This window comes from Mercenaria mercenaria, unplaced genomic scaffold (assembly GCF_021730395.1).
Source record: "Mercenaria mercenaria strain notata unplaced genomic scaffold, MADL_Memer_1 contig_2245, whole genome shotgun sequence".
NCBI lineage: Eukaryota > Metazoa > Mollusca > Bivalvia > Venerida > Veneridae > Mercenaria > Mercenaria mercenaria.
This window is the reverse complement of record NW_026460292.1, coordinates 1139-22915: the sequence shown is the minus strand read 5'-3', so window position 1 is coordinate 22915 and position 21777 is coordinate 1139. Positions and strand designations below refer to the sequence as shown.

At 33.4% G+C, this 21777-nt stretch overlaps 1 protein-coding gene across 1 annotated transcript in view; it reads left to right on the top strand.

The window, feature by feature from the left end:
- Nucleotides 1–20015, top strand: part of LOC128552293 (uncharacterized) — a 57319-nt gene extending 37304 nt beyond the window's left edge. The window contains exons 2-3 of the mRNA XM_053533325.1: nucleotides 19538–19627; nucleotides 19905–20015. Of these exons, the coding sequence (XP_053389300.1) occupies nucleotides 19538–19627; nucleotides 19905–20015 (201 nt within the window). The remainder of the gene's footprint in view (nucleotides 1–19537; nucleotides 19628–19904) is intronic.
- The last annotated feature ends 1762 nt before the right edge of the window (nucleotides 20016–21777 follow it).

Sequence of the window (21777 nt, the reverse complement as noted above, 5' to 3'; positions counted from 1 at the left end):
TTGCTTTAAAAAACCTTTAAACCCAGGTTTTCAAATCCAAAAGGGTCAAATTGGGCCAAAAATAAAGGTCAGATTTGGGGGATTTGGGTCTATCAACTATTTTAAAACCCCCGAAACACCGTAAAGTTTAAATTTAAATATCTGCATGTTTGGAGATTAACTTGTTAAAACTTTAACCAAAATTATCAAAGTCCAAAAGGGGGATTTTTTGGCCAAATTACATGTCAGAGTTAGGGGGATTTGACCCGTAAAGTGGGTTATGATCTAAAAAAAAGAAAAAATAAGTTTCAATCTATAGCCTTTTATAATAGTGTATTACTTGACGAAAATTTTAACCCAAAATTGTCTAAGTAAAAAGGGGGCATAATTTGGGCCAAAATGAAGGTCAGAGTTATGGGATTTGGGGGCATCAACTAGTTTTAAAACCCCCAAAACCATGTGAAGTTTCAATTATACTGCATTAGTTTTGGGAAAAACTTGCTGAAAAACTTTAACCGAATTTTTTAGTCCAAAGGGGGCTAATTTGCTAAAAATAATGTTGGTTAGGGACTTGACCCAGGGGTTTGGGAAAATTGATAGAAAAAAAATAATAATTTCCTTAGCCTTAAAAGGGTAGCTTAGTCTTGCATGCAAAAACTTAAAAAGGTGTGACGCCGACCCCCGAGCCGGGTGAGTGATTAGCTCAAATTTTTTCGAATAGTCGGCTAAAACGCAAGGTAAATAGACTCGTTTTTTTTTTTTTAAAATTTAACAAAAAATTAATGGACCGTCGTGCTTCTAAATGATTTTCATATATTCACTCTTTGATTAATTGTTTAAAAAAACAAAACAAAAAAAAAACAAAAAAAATTTTTTATCACTAAAAACAAAAAAGAATTTTTTATCTTTACAGAAAACAGAACGGGGCCTTTTGTGAAAGACTGACAATATTTTTTGAGAAAAAAACTTGACGCCTTTGTTTTCGAAAAAGAAACTGGGGGAAAGCCCGATCCTGCCAAAATAAAATAAAATGCAATTTTCAATACAGGCTATCCCATTGAACGTTGTTGTTTTGGTTTTTTAACAGTTTTTTTTAAATATTTCAAATTTTTAACGGTGGAATTTAACCAAACCCGATTTTTAGTTATGTTCGACAAATCTTTCTCCGTAATATTAAAATGTCAATTCCCCCCCATGAATTTGAGGTGGGGGATGAATGGAACATGTTTTGGGTTTTTTCATTGGAGAACATATGTCGCGCCGGGATTGAAAAAGAAACCCGCAATGTGTTTTCCCTATTGAGCAAGAAAGCAGGTGTCCTGAGCGAGAGTCGGAAAAAAATCCAAGTAGTTTCATTTCCCCGTTTTTGAAACTTACCCCGATCTATCATCGAAAATTTTTACCCCTATTTTAAAACAATGGGAATTAAACTGTTGCCACCATCAAAAAATGTTACGTTTTTTCTACAATTTTTTAAAAATATTTTAATATTAGTAATAATAAATTTATTGGTGGTATATTTGTGGTTTTATTCCTTTAATTTTCTAAAAAAATGGGTTTTTTTAATGATTTTTTGTTCTAAAATTGTAAGGGGGAAATTTTATTTAAAAGAGGGTAAAAGAGTATATATATGGGCCCTGCAGAGAAAACCAACATAGTGGGGTTTTGGGCCCCGCTGGATCCAGACCGCCTGCGTCCCCCCAGTCTGGTCAGGATCCCTGTTTTCGCTAACAGTTACTCTAATTCCCCAAAGGTTTGAAAGAAAAAACAGCGTGGAACCCGCCAACGCGGGAAGGCTGCTGGTCTGGATCCATGCAGTTGCAAACCCCTATGTTGGGTTTTCTGGGAGGTCTAGACTTACTCGGCATTACTTAACATACGTAATTTTATGTAATCAACCGTCTCTTCTTAACCCCCCATCATTTTATGTACTCCTTGCTCTTACTCACATCTGTTACTCTAAAATCATTTATTCACTACTCAACATAGGTACCTTCAAACACTCACTTGGTCAACAAATTTTTTCATCACGTACTCATCAGTTTGTTATCAAAAATTGTACATTCATGCACTTCTCAATTCTGTACAGGGTTTTGCACTTACAAGGTCATTTCTCAAAACCAAATTCATCATCATTCGGTTCTACTCAGCAGCCGTCATCATGTACCCCATTTAGCCAGTTACTCAGCTTTTATACATTTTATTACCACTCACACTGTACATTTACTTGACTTTCCGGGCACTAACTCAACAGCCGCACATTATGCACTCACTCGGCCCCTTCTCAAAATCCTTCTGCACGAGTCCTCGGTCGTTTCCCCCAAAATTTATGTCTCACGCAACCCCCGTAGATATCCATGTACTCACTCGCTCATTTTCCAACTTTGAATTTAGTTCACTCAACACCGTACAAAAATTTGTACTTATCGGTCACTTTCTCATTATCAAATTTGCTCCCTTTTCCCACCGGTCACTTACCAATTTCGTACATTATGTACTTAAACGGTCAGTTATCAATTCGAGCATTTTTATACTCCTCACATTTAACTGTGTTATGTCCACTTGGTCAGTTAATACGCTACAGTGTTAATATATACATTTTATAATGTATTTTTCATCAGTTGCACCACATTCATCTTCATGTACTCTCTAAAAAACTCATTTGTTTGCAACTCTTAGCTTTTAGCGTTTCCCTTTAAAGAGTTTTTTTTTTTATACGGTTTTATAAAAGCACATTTTTAATTGTAAATTTTTTCTCTTGTGTTCTAGTAAGAACGGGCATTTACAAAACAATTGTTTTATGCTGTATGTAAAATTTTATGTTTTTAAAGAATGAAGTAAATAAAAATATAAAAAATGTTAGCTCAAAGTAATCTGCGCTACAGTTTGTTTTACATTTTGGGCGGCAAATGTAAAATAAAAAAAATTTACCCGTGATTTTATAAGGGGGCGTGTTTTAAAGAAATTAAAACATTTTACAAAAGTATTACACAATCTTTTTACCATAATGTGCCCCCCCCCCCCCCTGAGTGGTGGGGCATATAGATTTTTTCTTTTCGGCATCCCTGCGTGCGTCCGTCGGGCGTCCCTCCGTCCGTCCGTCCGAAGTTCGTGACGCGCTTAGCTCAAAAGTTTTTGATATAAATTGATGAAAATTGCTGAGTCTTTATCATGATATAACTTTCGCACCCCCTATTTTTTGTCTGGGTCCGCCCCCCATTTTTAAGTTTGGCCCCTAAAAAAGTCAAAAAATGCACTTTTTCCTTGTGACAAAGCCTAGCTCAAAAAGTATTTATATGTTTTTGAAACCTTTCATGAGTCTTTTCATGAAAGAACTTGCGCACCTCCTATTTTATCTGGCTCCACCCCCCATTTTCGAGTTTTGGCCCCCGAAAAAAGTCAAAAATGCACTTTTCACCTTTTGGAAAAGCCTACCAAAAGATTGATAGGATTATGAAACCTTCATCAGTTTAATATGATAGAAATTGCGCCCCCCATTTTTCATCTGGCTCCGTCCCCTATTTTTGAGTTATGGCCCCTGAAATAGTCAAAAAAAGCCTTTTTTCCCCTTTTGAATGCCCAGTCAAAAAATATTTGATATAGATTCATGAAACCTTTCATGAGTTTATCATGATTTAAATTGGCCCTCCTATTTTTTTTTCTGGCTCCACCCCCATTTTCAGAGTTATGGCCCTGAAATAGTCAAAATGCCCTTTTCCCTTGTGACCGCCTAGCTCAAAAATATTGTATGATTCATGAAACCTTGCATGAGTTTAACTATATGAACTTTTCGCACCTCCTATTTTTCATTGGGTCCACCCCCTATTTCAGAGTTATGGCCCCTGAAATAGCAAAAATCATTTCACCTGTGGGCAGCCCACTCAAAAAAATTTTATATGTTCATGAAAACTTGCATGATCTATCTGATAGAATTGCGCCCCTTTCCATTTTCCATCTGGCTCCGCCCCTATTTTCGAGTTTTGACCCCTGAAATGTCAAAAAAGCCATTTTTACTTTGGGACATGCCTGTCAAAAAAATTTGATTAGATTTATAAAACCCTTTCATGAGTTTAACTGTAGAACTTGCGCACCTCCATTTTTTATTTGGGTCCACCCCTATTTTTGAGTTAGGCCCCTGAAATGCAAAATGAATTTTTACCTTTTGAACCCTAGCTCAAAAAGTATTTAATTAAAAGGTTGAAAACTTGCATAAGTCTTATCATGTATAAAATCCACACCCTTTTAAATTTTTTGGGGGCTCCCCCCCCTTTTTTTTTAGTTATGGTCCCTGAATGTAAAAAAAAAAGCACTTTTTCACCTAAATTTTGGGCCTAGCCAAAAAATTTTAGATGTAAATTTAGGAAACCTTGCTGGAGCTTTTTCTGATGTGCCTTCCACTTGGGCATTTTCTTGGAATCTTGTTTATTACAGAGTTATGGCCCTTGAATACCCAAAAAAGTGGGTTTTTTGGGGGGGGCTTTCTCAAAAAGTTGAATTTTTTAAAAAGTTTTTTGACTTTTTCCCCCTTAAGACTGCAAACATTTGAAATTTTTGCCCTTTTGTGAATAGTACCAGTGGGGGGACCCTGTGCCTAAAGACACATTTGTTTATCATTTGATAAGGTCAAATTTTCAGTTAGTTGCTGCTTTGAAATTGTTATCCGTTGGCAATTTTATTTGTACAATTCAAGAACTCAAAAGCTTAAAAATATACATTATTGAGTCGGCTAAAGGCTGAAAGCCTTTGACGAGTCCTTGCTATCCAACGATTCTCTAAATGGACCAAATAACACAGTGAAGGGTTGTAGTTCCATTAGATTTCTCAAACTTTAAACAGTTCACTGCATGAATGAAGTTAAGTTGTGTCAATTCCCTTTGCTATGACCAATATACGATGTAATCTGTCATATTTATGACTTGTAATTGTGCAATTCTCGAATGTAACTCATTAAGCATAAATGTGCATTTTAAGAATTGCGCAGGCTTACAAAGCTTGGGTAACATCCAGCGAAAGACAAAAAATAGTTCCACAGGGCTCCAGATAAGATGCGTATTAGCGTAAATTACGTATAGAAATAATGCAAATACGCATGTCTAATAATTTCTAAGCGTAAAAAAACGTATATAAAATTACAGAAACGCACACAATGCTTTTTTAAAAACAGAATCTGAATCGTCTGGATGCGTTAGGTAACATAGCCGATCAGCCTTAATTCTCCCATATTGAACGTAAACACGCATCGTATGATTTCTATAAACTTTGCGTGGGTTGAATTTTGCAGTCAGTAAACGGATAAATTATCGGAAGAAGAAGCTTTTACTGGTTTGTTTAGTTACTACTGATATTAAAAATGATTTTAATTCTTATTTTTCGAGAAATAAACAAATCGGCGAAACATTAAATTGTTTTTTCTTGTAGTTTTTGAAATCGAAAGTAGATCGTCTATGTTTGGCTGCTTTCACGAAACGAAATAACTTTTTTATGAAAAGATTTAAATAAGAGGTAATTTAACTGTAAACTTCAATGTCAGATACTGCCAATTGCTGCTTAATGTCTTCGTATCATCACAATTTGTAAAATATATTGTTCAAACTGGAGAAAAGTGTAATCGTATCCGGATATAATATTTTGGGTAAATATCGAGCTGTGTTATGAAATTTTAAGAAAAAAAACTAAAAACAAACTGAAACTGGTAGACTATACTGTCAGTACATCAATCATTAGCCGACTCAGGCCATTCAGGCCTTTGATGTTCTGTTCTGTCCTCTGTTCTGTCATTTTCTTTGGCATTTATAATAACACATTTTGACCTAACACTCCACTGTTTCTATTTTTTCCGTGTTTTGTCAGAGTTGTACTGGAGAAAGGAAATATGATGGTTTCTAGACGAATCAAACTCTGTGATTGCATACTTGCATTAAATCCCCTTAATTGTCATATTAAATTCTGAGACTGTATTCTAGAGATAAAAGAAGTATACAATTCATGATTCAGAACATATAAGATGTGGTTTGAGTACACTGTCAGATAAAGGTCTCAAACCCACAACCCAGAGATAGGTAGATGAATGTTTTTGCCTATGCACATGCGACTTGGTGATGATTGATTTATTTATTTTGCTTATGCACATGCGACTTGGTGATGATTTATTTATTTATTTACATTTAGGTCACAGCATAATTAACAAATGTATATCTTGCATTGTTTTTCGATAGATATATCTCTATTTAATAGGTTCAGGCACCGAAAATTAACTTACCGAAATATACAGAGTATTCATGAGTGCTAGGTCAATACTTGTGGAGAATATATTGGTGCATTATATTTGTATTATTGCATATACAGACAAAACGTTCAAAGATTCTAAATTAAATAATTGGTGATAAAATAATGACAGGACATTAATATGCAAGTCAGTATAGTTTATTATTGAACTTATACGCTTTCAATGAAATTTAATACCGGTACACTTTATTGAATATATATATATATATATACATCTGACAAATTCTAAACTGTAAAAATCAGGAGATATAATTGTATGCTACTTCACAGAGAACTAAAGGAAAATTGAAAGTCTTGCAGTTCTTCATAGTTTTCTGCTGCTGGGGACCTGGGGACATGGGGACCCCATTTACATGAAATACAGGAAAAACTGTCAGAAAGAGTCAGACAGAGTTATAAATAGCACGCTTCTGGGGACCTGGGGACCTGGGGACCCTGATTTGCAAGGTATACAGAAAACTTGTTCTAGAAATATTTGTAATAGAGTGAATTAAAAGATACCTAATATATCAAAAAGTAAATTATATACTAACTATAGATACTAAATAAATAGAAATTAAAAGTGAACTTAGATGATCAGGTCTGGGGACCTGGGGACATGGGGACCCTATATTGCAAGGTATATAGAAATACTCTGTAAGTGGATCTATTTATAAGTGATTAGGATATCTACTGTAAAATATCTCATGTACTAACTATAGATATTTACATAAATTGAAATGTATAGTTGGGGATGGGGATGAAACATATATAGGGCAAGCTTAAATTTGGTGTGGTCTTACACCAAGTTCTAGCCGCTTTTTGTTCGGGTGCTAAACTTCGGTACGAGACAGCAACTGGACAGAAAACAGGAAAGCAGAAGAAAAATGAAATTTAAATAATAGAACCTAACATCAGCGAAAACGTGAATTTCCCCGGTTCGGCAGATGTTGAAATGTAATAAATTGAGAGTTTGAAATAGTACTTTATATTACCAACATAATTAACTTAGGTTTAGGAAATCATAAGTTGCACTTTTCGGCAGCGGAACAGTAGTAGCATACACCTTTCTATATTAGACATTTGCGAATTAAGTCTACGTGGACTGTAAACCTCTAAGACGATCGATTTTTCAATATATACAAGGAATATTTCAAAACATGTGCCACACTAAATTTACCCATCATAAAAACGTTTTTACTATGATAAAACAATTAAGTAAAATAAGAACTGACTTTTAAGATCGCTCGTAGAAACCTAGCGGCGTGCCGTAACCATGGAAACGGCTACTGAAGTTGGTAATCGCGGAATCTCAAAAAAAAAAAAACACTTTCTTTTGTCATATTTCAAAAAGTAGTAGTATTAGAAACTTAGATGTTTTCACATTTTTATTAAGTTATGAATATCTATAATAATATTGTTTGCAGTGATTATATTCTAAATATCTTATTAAATTTCTTAAGGTATTAGGCCCATAATAGAGTATCTCTTTTTTGAAGAGTATTCAATTTCTACCATAAACCTACTTTGACTGCAATTTTCAGGGGGGCGTAGGTTCAAGCCCGACTGGGACCAAATTATTTTCCCTTATTTTTCTCTTTTTCTAATACGTTTTTACTTCTTTCAAGACTTGTTATTGATTTATTGTACAAAAGTGTAAAATATTCATTTGATAAGCGATTTCTTGCTGTTCAAAGTGAATTTACCTCTGAAATACTAGTAGAAGGGTTAAAAATACTGAGTTACGTGCGGTTAAAGTTCTCTATTTTGCCTTCGTTCTTTAGATTACATATTGTGGAAGAAATGTATGTAGGTTTTACTTCTGCCCCACAGTTATTTTTGAATGAAGTGAGCAAAGTTCAAAACAGACCCGCAGGATTCGACCTTAATTTTTCAATGTTGGAGATAGAATTCTGTCTCATTTAATCCGTTTACTTGAAGCACCTTAGAAAAAATGATACTGACACTTTTATTTTTTAGTTTTATAATTGTTTACCAATAGTCTGATGATTCTTTCTTGAAAAATAATGGTATAATGAATTCTCTGCAAACGTTTTGGATAAAGGCCGCCACTTTGAAATTTGTCTCTACTTGAGCTTGAGGAAATACAATAAATTACACAAAATTTATATAAAAAAAACGGCACGGTAAAAGTTTTTAAAAATTTGCAACAAAGTGCGAAGCACGGTCAACTGTAAGAATATACCAAGCAAATGCCATTTTATATTGATACGTCAGTTTAACATAATTTTATATATAAATGCAGCGGATTACATGCCATATAGCCTATTAATTCCCTTCCTTTTTCAATACACATGGACAATGAAGTATAAATATTACTCGTTAAATCTCGGCTTGAAATATTTAATGTATATTATATAAGTCAAAAGATATTGAGCGTGTACATATGAAATTTTGTAAAAGGATCTTAAACGTTAGAAGTAGCACGTGTAATTCAAGTGTTTATGGTGAGTTAGGTAGACACCCTCTGTATATTAATAGGTATGTGAGAATAATAAAATATTGGTGCAAATTAATAAACACTGATAATATTATATTAAAGAAAGTCTATGAGCTAGGCGTATCCGACTGTAAAATAGGTAAAAATAACTGGGGATCGAATGTAAAAAAAATATTAGATATGTATGGCTTTTCTGAATGTTTCAATAATACTTGTTTGTTAGATTGTAAAACGTTTCCAAAGATTTTTAAACAAAGACTTCTTGATAATTATATGCAAGAGTGGCGTGCATCTGTTGAAAATAGTGCCATGTTAGATCTTTTTAAAAATTGTAAAACAACTCTTGTATATGAATGTTACTTAGATTTATTACCTAAAAGTTATAGAATTTTTGTTACAATAATGAGAATGTCTGCACATACTCTTAGAATTCAAACTGGCCAATACGGGCAAAACAGAATACCACGTAATGAGCGATATTGTCTATGTTGTAACACGATACATATTGAAGATGAATACCATTTCATTTTAATATACCCATGTTATATAGATATTAGGAGAAAATACATTAAGAAGTGTAACAGACCATCGATGTATAAATTTATTGAACTTATTACTACAAATAAAAAAACTACATTATTAAATCTTGCAAAGTATATTAAAGAATCTATTATAATAATTAATTAATATTAACATTTTCGCCTTATATTAGCAACTTAAAGGACATATTTATGCCTATTTGTTGATAGAATTATTTTAAATATTTTATGAATGTTATATTATAACTGTTCATCCTCCATCATCAAACATTACTATTTATTGAATAATCATCATTGCTTGTTTAAAAGATCATGATAACGTGACAATGTATTATAATATTGTGGTGTTTATTATGAATGACGATGTACAAGTCTTTAATAAAATTATGTTCTGTTCTGTTCTATTCTATATAAAAAAAAACACAACAACAAAAACAATGTTTATTAAATTAATTGTTGGAAAACATGTGAATACATTATGTTTTTGTTTTCTCTGACACAGCCTTTTGTTAGCTGTCAGTATTGTATAAATACGCTTAACATATAAATCATGCATAAAATTGTTCTTTTTTGATATTTTTACTATAATTACTGTTACAAAATCAAGTATTTTAGATTGTTTAATAAATTAATCATATTACCGAATTTCTCTCCATAATTCAGCGGTACCATAATAAGAGTAAACTAGGCCTAGAGTAAAGGCTTCCAGTGTGAGTAGAGCGGTTCTACCAAAGTGGTGCTAACGTTCATGTAATAGAATGTACGATAAAATTTGCTAGATAATAATAATGCTTTGCGTATTTCTTATTTTGGGGGTAGGTCACTTATTGATGATACTCTGTTGAAATCTCGTGTTGTGCAATCAACTTTCAGAGAATATTATCACCCATGCTATGTTACCAAGTACAATAATCAAAGGAATACACGATGTTTTTAAAAGATTATGTCTGTATTTCTTTTTATGCAGTAGCAGAATACATCCTTTTTCATTCAGTTTCGAAGAAAATATCTATGTAACACACACCGTTAAAGTGTCGGTTTGCAAAAGGATGGTCAGTAAATGTTATCTTTATACGTTTTCATTCCAATAAATCATATTTCTGGTGTTTTTATATACAAAAACACTTTACAGTTTCTTAATAAAATGAAAAACAAGAGCACCACCTTGCGGGTGCAGACGCTCATCTGCTTTTTTTTCTCTGTATAATTGAAATATTGTCCTACCCATGCGCAGTCCAAATGGGCCATTATTCTTGAACAAAAGCAATGTAGAATTACGTTACTTGATGTGCAGAGTCAGATTTTAATGGCGAATTAAGTTTGAAAGCAATAGATTTGACCGTGAAGGAAAAAAATGTCCTAACACAAAACTTAACCAAGAATTCCGATATTTTCTAATTTTAAGTCCGAAAGGGGCCATTATTCTTGCAAAAGCAGGATAGAATTATATTTCTTGCTGTACATAGTCAGCTTTTGATGGTGAACAAGTGTTGCAAGTCTTAAAGCAATAGCTTTGATACTTTAGGAGAAAATCTGACCTACACACAGAACTTAACCAAGAAATCAGATTTTCTAAGTCAAAAAGGGGCCATAATTCTTGCAAAAAGCAGAATGGAGTTATGCTTCTTGCTGTAAAGAGTCGGCTGTTGATTGTGAATAAGTGTTGCAAGGTTTAAAGCAATAGCTTTTATAGTTTCGGAGAAAAGCTGACCTAAACATAAAACTTTACCAGGCAACGCCAACAACAACGCCGACGCCGATCAAGTGATGACAATAATTTAAAAAAAAAACAGATGAGCTAAAATGAAATCCAAATGATTGTTTTACTATGATGACTTATATTCTTAACATTGAAAACATACATTTGTACATATACCAAAATCTCTTTTAAGAAGCAAACAGAAAGTTAGTACAGGACTATGTGTAAAGACGAATCCCGGGTGTTAATGAATAACTCCGGGTGGCCAAACTCCAGGCACCCCACCCCCACGACTACCCCTTACTCAATTTGAGCAACATGAATAAATCCTAGACGTTTCAGTGTTAGGATTAAAACTTAATTGAAACTCAGTACGACTGTTCCGGCACTCAATATGTACACTACATATCAGTGCTTAGAGCATTTCAATGATATAAAAACACATATATAGCCATTAAATATAACATGTCTTCTTACATAATGAAAAAAAATATTGAGTGTTAGGTTACATATATTAAAGAAACAATATCTGTCTGAAAAGCATCACCATCTGAAAATATTCCCATGAAATTTGTCATCTAGCGATAACCCGTATACATGTAGACCTGGAAATTTACAGTGAAAGTGATTTAGATCTTTTCTCAATACAATAAGCAATACAACTAAGCGAAAACTATAAGTGTCACATCTTATCTGACTCATATACCAGACCTCATCAACAACATGGAACTTCATGTTTGACTACTTAACACATAACACTGAGTTGTCACTTCCTATTTGGTGTAAGCAGTCCTACAAGATACGGACTACGAGAAGTTGAGTAAGCCCCTAGCTTCCTTCGGTCTGTGTCTATGTCTGATGATTTTATTGCGAAAACAGATGGGGGCTTAAACATTTTGATAATCTAACATTATCTAAAATTCTTGGCGAACTTCTCTTTTCGTAACACTTAGGCTCATTGTCTCTGCGCAGTTAGTGGAGACAGATGCGCTATGCTAACTGCCCAATGCTAAATAAGAAATAGTTAATGCTACATGCCAGTAGCCTAATGTTAAATGTCACATACTTAATGCTGAGTGGTACATAAAGAAAACTATATGCCATATACAAAATGTCATAAAAACAAATTCTAACTGTCAAATGATAACTGGTAATTCTCAAATCATTTTTATCTTTATCTCTTCAACTAATGAAGGTAACTTTTATCCATTTGAAAAACAAAATTGTTCTGCCAGTTAAATTTAAAGACATAACGTTGCAGATGTTACGGGGACATGAACCCTAAACATTTTGCTGTAAAATGTTTAGACTAAAATATGTATCAGAGACAAAGTTATGTAACGAATGGCAAGGATTATATAACTGATTCAGTTCTTTATTTCAATGACAACTTAGCAATAAGCATTTGGACATTTATTGTTTGAACAAAAAATCATGTATCATTAACAATTACCGTTTGAAAGCCAACATTTGACATTAAGCAATTCGTAAATAGCATTCATTTTCTATAAACAATTTTGCAGTTAGCATTGCGCATTGGCCTTCCATAGGCATATAGCATTTGGAATGTTTCATTTTATATAAAATATTTGGCATTTTGCATTAAGTAATTGGCGTTTTGCATTAAGTATTTGGCGTTTAACATTAAGTAATTGGCTTTTAGCATTTGATATTTGTCATTTAGCATTTGGCTATATTCATGGAGCACCGGCCTTCCATACATATCAAATGCATATGCCATATCCTTTGTGCTAAATGCCTATAATTATTGCAAAATGATAAATGCTTCTCGTTAATGCTGTAACTTTGTGATCTGTATCCTTAAACTAATGACTGTTACTTTTATCACGAGAAAACATATGAAGTTCTATCGGCCTGATTTGAATCATTAACATGTTCTAAAGGTTATGAGACGACATGATTGAAGCTTTTCACTTTAGAGTGTTAAAAATGTTTTGGCTTTTTTTAATAGAGATAAAGTTCTGTCACAAAGGCCAATGGCTATTTAAAGGATGCATTTATACACTGATATATTCAGATCTTTATCTGAATAAGTACTTAGCAAAACGCATTTGACATTTATTGTTTGGTATTTCGCAATACACAATTATCATTTTATAGTTTGACAATTACCATTTCACAGGCAATATTTTGACATTAAGCATATAGCAAATAGCATTTTGCAATAACTATTTGTCATTTAGCATTTGGCAATTAACATGGCGCACCGGCTTTCCATAGCCTTTCATAGTACTTAATAAATATTATTTCGTTTTCAAATCATTTTGAATAAGGTGTTTGGCATTTATCATTGATATCTGATATTAAGCAATTGACAATTAACATCGCGCACCAGGTTTACATAGAAACATGTACATTAACATTAGCATCACTTTGGTGGAACCGCTCATCACACACTGGAAGTCTTTACTCTAGGCCTAGTTTATTCCCATTATTGTACCGCTGAATTATTGAGAGAAGTCCGGTAATATGATTAATTATTAAAGTAATAGAAGTATAAAATCTAAAATACTAGATTTCGTAACAGTAATATTAAAAATATCAACGAAAATGAGAACAATTTTATGCATGACTTATATGTTAAACGTATTTTTACAATACTGACAGCTAACAATGTCACAAAAACATCATTTATCTACATGTTTTCCAACAATTAATTTAATAAACAATGTTTTTTTATATAATATACGTTAAATATTCCAAGCCGGGATTTAACGAGTTATTCCTTAACTTAATTTTCCATGCGTATTAAAAAAGAAAGGGAATTAATACATAAATGACATGCAATCCGCTGCATTTATGTATAAAATTATGTTAAACTGACGTATCCAAATTTTTAGAATTTTAATTGCATGAGTATTATACAATATATTTAAGCCAAAAATCAACCATAGTTGTAATTAAGTCCAAAAATATATTTTCAGGAAAAGGCCCTTTGTTAGTTCACAACTGAATACACGTGCTAATTACTAAAACTGCACGAGCTGACGACAATTATAAAATTTAACAAGAGCCATGTTACACACGGCTAATCCCCCCGCCGGGCATATTATAATTGAAGGCTAAAGTTCCTGGCAAGTTAGTGTCTGAAAGTATTAATTTTGGGGAAAGCTTTGAAGAACCGTTTAGTTGTGGTCCACATCAAGGGTTTTAAAGATGTGGAAGAAAGAATAAGTCAGTAGTGAGGTGGTTTACTGCTAAATTTTATTAATTTTCATGAACAGTATAGCTATGATGTTTTTCTATATGGCTACTGTAAAAAGAAGGAATGGAAAGCTAACAGGGAACAAGAGTGCCAGAATGTCACAATATATGCCCGTCGCAGCAAATTTCTTTACTCTAGCAGCTGTATTTGCAAATGGAATGTTAATTTTATGGTTGCTTAGTAATCATTGTAAGTCTTTTGTTTTTTTTAAGTCCACAAAAAATCTCCTTACCAGGTAGAGATACCTTATATATAATAAAATACACCTAAAATTGGAGAGTAATATCTATGTTGTACCACAGAAAAGTGGTCTTGTTTTTTCCCTATGGTCAATTATAAAAATGTTACAATATAAGTTATGTATAGTAACAACTAAGGGAAGTTAATCTTAAAAAAAAAGAAAAAAAAAGAAAGAAAAAAAATTGCAAGTCCACACAAAAATCTTTATCAGGTAGAGATTGGTCAAGTACACCTCAAAATTGGATATAGCATGCATGTTGTACTACAGAAAAGTGGTCTCGATTTTTCCCTACGACTAGTAATAAAAAAAATACAATAAAAGCTATATAAAGTAACAACAAAGGGAAGTAATTCTAAAGAAGGGAACTGCTCATGACACTTCGTCTCATGATGGTGTATAATTGTGCCAAGTTACATCAAAATCCCTCCATGCATGAAGAAGAAATGCTTCGGACAAAGTCATTCTTGTATCTGACCTTTGGCCTCTAAGTGTGACCTTGACCTTAGACCTAGTGACCTGGATCTTGCGAATGACACTCCGTCTCATGGTGGTGAACATTTGTGCCAAGTTATATCAAAATCCCTCTATGCTTGAAGAAGAAATGCTCCGGACAAGGTTTTCATTCTTGTATCCTTTGATCTCTAAGTGTGACCTTGACCTTAGACCTAGGGACCTGGTTCTTGCGCATGACACTCCGCCTCATGGTGGTAAACATTTGTGCCAAGATATATCAAAATCCCTCTATGCGTGAAGAAGATATGCTCCGGACAAATTTTTTAAAGAAAATATGATAAAGGGGAATAACTCAAAAAATAGGCAAGGTAGAGTTATTGTTCTTGCATACTGCACTTTCTCCCAATGTGTTCTATCAGTGTATGAAGTGTGAAGAAAATCCATCTAGTAATTTTGGGGTTATGCTCCGGACAAAATGTTTTAAGAAAATATGATAAAGGGGAATAACTCAAAAAATTGGGAAGGTAGAGTTATTGTTCTTACACACTGCACTTTCTCCTACTGTGTTCTATCAGTGTATGAAGTTTGAAGAAAATCCCTCCAGCACTTTTCGAGTTATGCTCCGGACAAATTTTTTTAAGAAAATATGATAAAGGGGAATAACTCAAAAAATAGGCAAGGTGGAGTTATTGTTCTTATACACTGCACTTTCTCCCAAAGAGTTCTATCAGTGTATGAAGTTTGGAGAAAATCCCTCCAGTACTTTTCGAGTTATGCTCCGGACAAATTTTTTTAAGAAAATATGATAAAGGGGAATAACTCAAAAATAGGCAAGGTAGAGTTATTGTTCTTGCACAATGCACTTCCTCCCAATGTGTTCTATCAGTGTATGAAGATTGAAGAAAATCCCTCCAGTACTTTTGGAGTTATGCTCCGGACAAAGATTGTTGCGGACGCACGCACGGACGGACGGAGAGCATTTCTAATATCCCCTTCGCCTTTGGCGGGGGGATAAATAAGATATTTAGAATATAATCACTGCAAACAATAGGTATTCATAACTTAATGAAAATGTGAAGAAATCAAGTTTCTAACACTATTACTTTTTGAAATATGACAAAAGAAAGTTTTTGAGTTTCCGCGATTACCAGCTTCAACAGCCGTATACGTGGTCACGGCACACGTATTTCTACGACCTCATTTAAAACCTCCATTTGTCGAACTGTATTTTTATATAGGTGAAAAAGTTTTGTATGTTGGGTAAATTGAAAACACACGAAAGCTTCTTCAGTTATAAAGGAACTGTCTCGACATGATAATTTTAATTTATGTTTGGTAAGAAAGCATTCCTATAATGATTTTAAGGTCTGGCTTATTATGTCACCCTATAGGATAAGATTTGGATTTGTCTTTCCGTCCGTCTGTTTACCAGAGAAATGTTTTGTTATACATATTTCAAAAAGTATTTGATCTAGCTTCGTAATACTCTCCTGAAATGTTCTTTAATATTATAAGTTGCGCATCTGCGACAAAATTGAAAAGATGAGCTAGTCTGATCGCAATGTATCCGTATTCCATCGTCGTCGTCGTCCGACATAAAAAAATCTAAACTGGGTCAGCTGGGATCAAAATGTAGGTCAGTAGGTAAATCATTGTGAAAACTGTAGAAAACGTAATAGCTTACGTCTCCATTCATCTGTTGTTATTATACGCTCTAGGGGACGTATTTTAGGATACCACAGGTGTTCATCTGGCCGTCTGTCAGTCTGTGTGTCCGTCTGTCCGTTAGCAATTTCGTTTGGACTCCACTCTGTAACTGAATCCCTTAAAGGCTTTAAAACAAACTTGGTACAAATGTTCTCCACATCAAGACGACGTGCAGAGCGCTTGTATCAGGTGACTCGCTTTAGGGTCAAGGTCACACTGAGGTGTCAAGATCATATGACTCATGAGACGACGTCCAGAGCCCATGACTCGCTTCAATAATTTTGGCGATATGTGTAGCATAACTTCTCCCTGATGGACAGAAAGACAGAACAAGTGTTGTCCGTAAGACAGCGCGCTCGACTTTTCTAAGCGTTTGACTCTGAATTAGAGCTTGCCCAGTAAAAATATTCGATGTAAAAACGGGACATAACTTTGTCAAAATTCAAATTAGAGTAATGGGGATTAATTCTCCCGTGTAGACTTTGATAGTAAAATATGTTTTAAGTTTCAATTCAGAAGATTTAATAGTAACAGAGATATTTGACTTTATCAAAGATTTTAACAAAAAAGTTATAAGTGAAAAGAGGGCATAATAATGTCAAAATTCAGATCAGAGATTGTTTTTCCTGGTGTAGACTACAATAGTAAATAATTGTTTTAAGTTCCAAGTCAACAGCTTTGATAGTAACATTTTCAGAGCATCTAGATAGGCGCCATGAGAATCTTGACAAAAATTGCAACAAACTTTCACTCTGCTTTACTCTCTGTTGCATGTCCTCGTCCTCATTAATTACTATTGTTTCACCCGTATTCCTTGGTGTCAGATCAGTTTGTTGGCTATCGTTTCTTTACTTATTTGACCATTACGGTCGATCTGTGTTCTACCAGTGGTTTCCAAATGTTTCATTTTTTTTCTCAAACTTTCATTTTCTATTTTAAGCCGAGCATTCTCATAAAGTAGCTTCCGTTAACTTGGTGTAGTTCATGATTGGAACTTTGGCTGGTTTGGTTCATTATCTTAGTTTCTAATGATTTGAGATGGGATTTTACCTACCAATATTTCTTCTACATTTCGCTGTTTAATTTCATAAACCTTCTTGCTCTTTTGCCTCTGTTCTTGTATTTCTATTTTTTCTTTTTTCTCTTGCACTACGTTTAAATCATTCTGAAGTTTCAGTTATTTACAGAATCCATTCTCAAGGTTCGGAAGTGATTATGCTATGTGTTCATATTGTTTTTCTGTCGCTGAGATGAAGAGATTTCATGTTCTTGTTTCTTTTTTGTGGCTTTCTGATGGAGTTGTTTGTGCGCTTTGATTTATGATCAATTCTTTCACATGTGTTGATTCACCATTTGATGTTTCTTTTTCTGTGTATTCCTTAATATGTTTACCAAAGAATTTATTACTGGCATTTCTTCTTTCCCCCCCCCCCCCCCCCCTCCCCCGTTTCTCCTGATGATTTCCTTGAATTGTGGCCAAGTGTGTTGTTAGATAACTACGTATTGTGACTATATTTTCTTTCTGTTGTTTGACTTAAATTTGTATATTTGGCATGTTTGAATCATCTGTTGGTTTCTCTTCAGTCCATGATATTTCAGCATAGTCACTACACATAGAATGCACCTATCCAATACCTTACATTTTTCTTCTCCATTTTCTTTTTTAAAACCTGATATTTTTGCAGTAGAAATGTGTTGTAATTTCCTCATAATCTGCATTCTAACCCAGTCCTGTTAATCTGCCAGTTGGCTCATCAGTGACATTGGAACGAGTTATAAAATTCTTTTTTTTTTTCTATACAACCCTTATTCTTGAGGTATGTGACTAAACTAAACATTTTCATAATTAAGTTGTTCCTTTTTTTGTAGCAATGTAACTTTGTGTGAAATAACAATGGTGTTATGTTTTATACATCTGTCCAATTAATTAATTAATTGTTTCTTTTCTCTGTTTATTCCATAATTGTCACATTCAAGAACATGTTTCACTGAGTACTATTTAATCCGAAATTTTGTTTATCTGAATTCTGGTACATCCAAATATTAGTTATCTGAATATTATAAATCCAAAAGTATTGTTTATCAGTATACTGGTACTAGTACTTTCAATAACCATTCATTGGTTAATAAAATAAATTGTGCTTCAGTTTATACCTTCAATGAATGTAAATTGAACTATATATTGCTTTTCCCTCATTATTCCGTTTCTTTTTAACTGAATTAAAATGTAGGGAAAAGTGACCACGTTTCTTGGCGGCCATGTTTTCTGAGAAATCGGAATGATTTGAACAGGTTTGGTAAATGATCACACATGTACTTTTTGTGGGAATTTTCTTTCAATATCTGACTAACAGTTTCATGCAAGAAAATGTTTTAAGTTTCCACTATATACATATAAAGGAAAGAGACCAAACACCCTGGCGGCCATGTTTTTGATGAACTGTTATAATTTAGATAAGCTTAGCAGAAGGTTGCAAAATGGTGGCTATTTTTGTATAGATAATGTTATTGGGGTGAGGGTTGCATGACCGAGGTAGTGGGGTGATTTGATGGAGGAGCGAGGCGGGGGGTATACAGTTTTGCATGTTTTGCAAATATTCATGGAAGGTTCAAAGTTAAAAAAGGGAAACACACACACACACACACACACCTTTCACACGGCCTTATTATACTATTATATTCCTTTATTTGATCGTTTCGTCATCGTTGTCATTATGTGTTGTTCTATGAATTTTTATATATAGATCATGCACACAAAAGCCATATACGGTTATAGTGTTGCAGTCTGAAGAGGCTGCGTTCTTTGAGGATTTTCTTATTTCATACATGCACTATAGTTTTCTTTAAAGAGGGGTGGGCGAGTTCATTTTTAAACTTGAGTGAAGCTATTAGATATGCGTCTTTGTTTCTTGTCGCTCATATATAAGTTTGACAATACAATCAACGGATATCATTTAACTTATTTCAGATAACTTCGTCAGTATACATTTTTGAATATCAAGGAAATGGAAATGAGGAACATGCAACAGAGCAGGTGATGAATAACTTTCGAGATCAGGTAAATTACCATATAATGTTTCATGCATAATTTTTATAAGTTTAACCAATTATATAATGATATAATTTTGTCAGTTAACATTTTATTTAACACTGTAATTGCAAGAGGAGTTAGATCTGATTCTGGTTTGAAATAATCCATGTCCAAGCATTGCAAAACAATGGTCGAACATATCAGAGTGCTTGTCATTTAAGATAAATTGATCAATTGAATTGAGTAAAATGTTTACTCATATATTCTAAATACAGATCAATTACAATTTTTGTTCTCGTTCTAGATTCAAGCTATTGAGCTAACAAGAATCTATAACAATACTTTAAAGCCAGTAAACGCAAAAACAGATGGAACTGAAAAGAATTGGAATAAGGTAATAATTTACTGTTCATAAAAAAAAATTGTTCGTGCTTTAAAATGTTGATAGAATGCCACCACAAAATTCCACAATTCGATAATATATCGGTAATATTCTTTTATTAAGAATAATATTTTCGTCTTAATACAATGTAAATTACACATCAGTGTCAAGTAACTGTTGCTTTTGTAAAATATTTAAATTTAATGTGTTAAGGTCAGACTCAAGTCAAGTCAAGTCAAAAACCTTTTATTTCACTTATTTGAGCCGTGCCATGAGAAAACCAACAGTTGGTTTTCGACCAGCATCGCGCAGTCTGGTCAGGCTCCATGCTGTTCGCTTTTAAAGCCTATTGGAATTGGAGAAACTGTTAGCGAGCAGCATGGATATGACCAGACTGCGCGGATGCGCAGGCTGGTCTGGATCCATGATGGTCGCAAACCCACTATGTTGGTTTTCTCATGGCACGGCTCATTTCATGAATACATAAATAAATGAGGTGAGATTTTTAAAAATATATTGGAGGCCCTTAAGAAAATAATAATGCAATTCAATTCTAACAAAATAAGATGAGTTTTCACACAAACGCCTTTTATATCGAGATGAAATATGCCAGTATTAAGATATAATAAATGAATTTATAACTGATGCCCCCATGCACCGGAGAGTCACAAAATGAAAGATTTTGGAGATGAGAGTACAAAATATCATTTATCTTAACTGTGACAATATAATTTTTAACAAATCTTTACAGTTTTAAAAACTTTTCCGTTATTTGTAAGCTGTACGAATTTAAATACATTCGGATATCTGAAGAAATATGGTTTGATATATCTTTCTCGTTCATTTGAAAACTGATTACACTCAAAAAAGTAATAAAAAATCGTTGTTATGGCATGTTCTTTGATTTAGTGGTAATCTTGTCCAATTTCCTATTTCTGCAGGTAATCTATAGGTTCCCGTGCGAAATTTTATGATAGAGTGCAATAGAGACTTTGGGGTATTTTGTAGACTAAATGAAGTTCTGAATAATCTATAGACTGTGCTTTTACTAAATTTTCAATTAACGAGTTCCATGCATTCATAAATAAATCTTTTAGTTTGTATTTAACTGCCATTTTAAGCCATTCACTATTTGTGAATGTTTGTTGATTTAATTTATTCTTAAAACCGCACTTATTTAAAATAGATTAAAAATGAAGCCATGGACGGTTTTTCCTAAAAGATTCATGGTTGTTATTCTGCTTAAAGCATACATATTTTTATAGATAATGGAGGAGAGTTTGATTAGCAAAATATTTTTTTTCATTTTTGACAGTTCTTGATAAGAAAGTTATTCTTTTTTCTAGATCGATATTTATAGGCATACAACCTGTCTCGCCATATACCATGTAACCCGGTGTTGGCCTTTTAAGTTTTAGAAGGTACTTTAGAAATTCAGCTGTACTCGTTCGATTATGTTATTATTTCCTGTTCCCCAAATTCCAGCACCATATGATAAAAAAGGCTTGATTGTTTTATGAAATAAGATGAAGATCTATTGGGAGATCAAGGGGATGTGAATTTCTAATCAAACTGTACATAGGTTGTGTTATTTGAGATGCAATATGAGATTAACACTTATTAAAAGAGCCATTTCTGCTAAACAAAATGACTAGATATTCGTATTCATTTACTATTTCCATACGTTCATTTTTAATAACAAAGTTACAGTTAGGTTGACGTCCTTTAGAGAAAATAAGTATTTTAGACTTTGAAGTGTTTACTTGTCAGTTTCCATTGATCACAATATTCGGCA